Source organism: Apium graveolens, chromosome 9 (genome assembly GCF_009905375.1).
Source record: "Apium graveolens cultivar Ventura chromosome 9, ASM990537v1, whole genome shotgun sequence".
NCBI classification, from domain to species: Eukaryota; Viridiplantae; Streptophyta; class Magnoliopsida; order Apiales; family Apiaceae; genus Apium; species Apium graveolens.
Window position 1 is genome coordinate 205970340 of NC_133655.1, and position 4621 is coordinate 205974960.

Here is a 4621-nt window from a genome sequence, read left to right on the forward strand (position 1 = left end):
GTTCTCATATCTGCTAATCTCGGTTGTTCAGAAATTTGTTTCAAGTCGCAGTTTACAGCGGTAGGGGCGAAAGGGACAATGTGTTCCCCCTAGTGCAACTTGACATAACACATGCAAATTATAGACACCTCTAAATTTCATCCACGCGAGGTTCACAGTCATTTACAGACCATCATAATACACAGATTCCAGAGATATATGATCACATATTTAGTAAGAAAAATACCGTATATCAATGTTATAGACTAAGACAAAGTAATTTCAATGTTCTATGTTGCTTTATAATTTGTAAGCAAGTAGCTGCAAGTGACGTTCTTGAGTTCTATGTTAAAAGCTAACAGCCTACCATATCAAATCAATCGGTTTCCTTAAATCTATAAGCAAGGTACCTTAAAAAAGATGGGAAATTCATGATAAAATCAATATAATAGAATAAGAAACTTTGAACATCTTAAACATAGAGTGCATATTTTGAGAAAAAGGAAGTGCAAAAGATAATTTAGATAACTCATCAATGTCCGGAAAACTTTACCATGACTTACATTATGGGTCATACGAAGACTGAACAGAATGAGTCATTAAAATGACAAGTCAATAACCTATTACTATTCCTAGAAGAAATCTGCAAAATGGGAAAAAAAAACTCACTTCTCTTATAAGTAAAACGATGCTTTGCTCCCCAATTCATACTGAGAAATGAGGTTAAATATAATAAGAAATAGTTCAAGCTTACTTGCGAGTTGAACATTATAATCACTCTCCTGAAATATGATTGTTTGGCTTATCAGTTTCTGCTTCACTAGCAGCATTAGCAGTTAGTTTAACTTTCACTTCATTACCTTCGGCAGCTCCTCCATTAGAACAGTGATTCTTCAAAACTGTTGAGATATCAACCTCAGAAGCTCCAGCAAGCTTAAATCGCTCAACGGCAGTATCCAGTTTTTTCTCCCAACCTGTCATCCCCAACTTGCACTCCACCTGAGACCGCTCAAAAAGCATGTTGCCCCAAAAAAGATGAATCTGTGATCGCATCACTGCAACTTGTTCTGCTGCTTCTTCAGATGATAACTCCACTTGACTGGACTCACCTTCACTAGAACTTGTCTGCTTTCTCTTTCTTTTCAACAACTCTTCTCTCTTGCTCGAACTAGGATCCTTCAGCTCCTTGGCTCTCTGTTCCTCCATCTTCTCCCACATCTCTGTAGCCGCTTTCATTTTATTCTCAGCACTGTCAAACAGTTTGATTGTTTCTGTAGGGTCCCATTTAGAGAGATCTTCTTTTTTAGCAAGAACATAAGACCAGTGAAGTTTTGCCATTTCAAACTGCTGCTGCCCTAGGGCCAACAATCCTTCATAAAAGTCTGTTTTTATCATAAGTGCTTCCTCATACTTCTCTTTAGCTAAAGAGTACTTTTCCTGTACCCAGTCGTATGCTGATTGAAGTTGCAATGCCACCAAATCTTTTGCACCGGAGTCATCTACTGGAATTCGCTTCCTTGCTGCACACATATGGACATTCCCCCAGTTGAAGAAAGCTAAAGCAGCCACCTCTTGAAACTTTACGGCAGCCTTGTCAAAAAGGCTCTGAGCCGCTTCACTTGTCACTGTCTCCTCAAGGGCCTCAGAACACAGCTCCATGCCTAGCTCATGAAGATCAATATGAACATCTGGATCAATGCCGACGTGGGACCGGAACAGCTGAGCAAACTCAAACAGCCAGTCATCCATCTCCACTTCTTTGAGCTCGGGATTTTCTGATGCTGCTGGTGTCTCCTCCAGAGATGTCTTTTCAGTCTTATTATCAACTTCAGTTTCAACAGATTCAACCACAGCATCACCCAGTGAAGAATGTGACACAATCTCATCCACTCTGGTCCCTTCACTTTCAAAAAGCATCTCCTCTTCTTCTGGGATAGGTGGCTCCTGCTCTGGGGGAACCTCAACAACATGCAATCTCAACATCCCAGTGAAGTCAATTTTATCTATTTGAGGTTCTTTCTGTAAAGGACTTTCAACATAGGACTCTGCCAATCTCAGTTCACTTGTACATGTTATAGTCACCAAGTCCCCGTCATGATCCTTGAACTTAATCACAACCGAGTTCCATAATGGAAAGCGTTCTCCCACAATCTCCCTCAATACTTTGAAACTGCAGCCAACTGGCATCTTTGCAAGCCTTATGTCATGGTCATACACAAGTTTCAGCGGTCTCCACTGTATTGAAGCTCCAGAAGATTTCTCCTGCAATTGCTGTGACACGGAAGAAGAAGACTTCTGATCCTTTTGGTTATCCTTCACTAGATTGCCATTGGGTTTTATAGGACCATTAGAAGTCTTTACAGCTTGTTTTGGCATTGGAGACTTCATATCAGGACCACCACGAACTCCACTTTCAGGAGGTACAACCACAGATGTCTTATCCGTCTTATCACTCTTAGACGAAGCCGGCCCCGAAAGAGAACCTTGAGCCTTTTTCGGCATTGCACGAGCAGGCAAACACGGCCCAAGACCCGAAATCGGTGCACCTCGCACCGCAGAAGCACCAAGAGCAGCTGGTGAAGGTCGACTATGAACATCCTGCTGAGCCTCTTGACGAGTCCCAATCGCATTCCTCAACCTCGGACAAATATCCAATGCATCCTTATTACTCGAATCAACACCTAATAACAACTGCACATCCTGCATTCCCAATTCATACTTCCCTATCGCCTCATACGCCCTAGCTCTCCTAAGTAAAGCCCGAACAAAGTGAGGCTGAACCAATAAAGCCGAAGAACACTCCGCAATAACAGCATCATAATCAATAGGCTTCATTTGCATCAAACAAGCAGCTCTATTACTATGAAAAACCGCGCGTTCAGGGTGCACTTTCGGAATCAGCTCAAGTGCATCATTATAAAGTTCAAGAGCACCCACAAAATCTTTAGCTTGAAACCTATTGTTCCCCTCATCTTTAAGTTCATTTGCTCTTTTCAAGAAAATGGTTGAATCCAAAACTACCCCATTATTCGAAACAGGCAAATTAACATTATCTTTTGCTGAATTTTGGGTCTTATTTTGATTAACAACACCGCCCTTTTTCTTTTTACCTCCAGATTTCCCCATATAATTAATTATTTTCACTCACAAAACTTAAAGATTGAAACTTTATTTCAAGAAAATGAAATACAGAGAGAGAGAGAGAGACTTACAAATGTTGGAAGATTAAAGGGGGGTATAGATGCTTTTGATCCAAATGAGAAGACCCAGAATGTGATTAAAAATGTAAGTATATGATTATAGATGAATATAAATGGGGTTTGTGGAAAAAGAGTTGATTTTCGAAACCCTAGAAATATGTATATCCGGGGTCGCCAATTTCGGGCTAAAGTACTTTCTGAAATGAAATTACTGTACTGTAAAAACTACTACTCGGTATTTATTTTTTAAAAAAATTATTTCCCAAACCGGTCCCAAAATGGATCATGGTCATGGATGTCAAGGATGTGATTAAATACAAATTAATTAATAATAACGGACGGATCTTCTGTATTTATATAAACATGCCCCGTGCGATGCACGGGATGCTTTGAAAATTTTTAGTATGAGTTTATTTTTATTATAATTAATATTTTTAAATTTGAAAAAATTATGAATTGGTATTTGAAAAATAACATTGATCTTCATTAATTAATTTAGTCATTTCTAATAAAATTTTATATTATGTTTTAGTTTTAAAATTAATAATATGTTTTTTTTCACACAATAACTTTATTATACTATATAAAATTAATTTTTCATTTCAGAGTAAACTTGCAAAAACATATTTACAAACCTCGTTCAATTCACGTAAGGTTTAAAAATTAATAATGTTTTCAATTTTAATATAATATTACTTAAAAATATAATTACTTCAAATATATACGAAATGACAAATTTGTAATGTGTATTTGTTTTATTTTAAATTTGAACTTATTATAACATTTTAATATAAAAATGTATAATGTGTTTTAGTTTTATTTTAGATTTTAACTTATTACGACATTTTAATATCTTACCTTTAATTTCTTATTTTACAATTTTTTGGTTTGAATTTATTTTTGCTTTATGTAAATTTTGGTTGTATTATTGAGTCGAAATGTTATTAGATATAAATTTTATCAATTGCTAACTACTATTAAAATTATTATAATATCTTACATTGTGAAAAAAAATTATAAGTACGTGTCGTGAGTTTTGTGTAATTACAGGTGTGTTTGTTGTTATGTAAGCATATGTCTCTTTTTCTAATTACAATGTTAACCTAACCTGACGACTAAACTGTTAGGAATATATGTATTAGTTTGATGATAAGTTAAACAAAACACTTAAGTAGAAATCTAGTGTTTGTAGCCTCAACGGATAAGACCATCTTGGCTATACGTTGATGGAGTAGCTTTACTTAGAAATAAGTTTAGTATTGTAGCACATTTCAGTCTCTGTATTTAAATTATAATTCTTAGAAGTTGTGGGAAATTATAAGTCATGTGGACTACTAGTGGATATGCAAATAGGAGGGCTAATTGTAAATATTTCATGCCTTGTAATTTTGTGTAAATGAAGTAGTATCAACTGATAGATTAAAGGCCTTCAACGGATGAGA

The 4621-nt window shown here is 36.2% G+C and overlaps 1 protein-coding gene across 1 annotated transcript; it reads right to left on the reverse strand.

Moving 5' to 3' along the window:
* Positions 1-425: 425 nt before the first annotated feature.
* LOC141683608 (protein CLMP1-like) lies at positions 426-3361 on the reverse strand. The gene has a single exon (XM_074488345.1). It carries the CDS (start codon positions 3103-3105, stop codon positions 754-756), a length of 2352 nt encoding a protein of 783 aa, XP_074344446.1. The 5' UTR covers positions 3106-3361; the 3' UTR covers positions 426-753.
* Between the last annotated feature and the right edge of the window lie 1260 nt (positions 3362-4621).

Bases quoted from the DNA above. Each gene is read 5' to 3' on its own strand.
- LOC141683608 (XM_074488345.1), bottom strand. From the start codon at position 3,105: ATGGGGAAATCTGGAGGTAAAAAGAAAAAGGGCGGTGTTGTTAATCAA.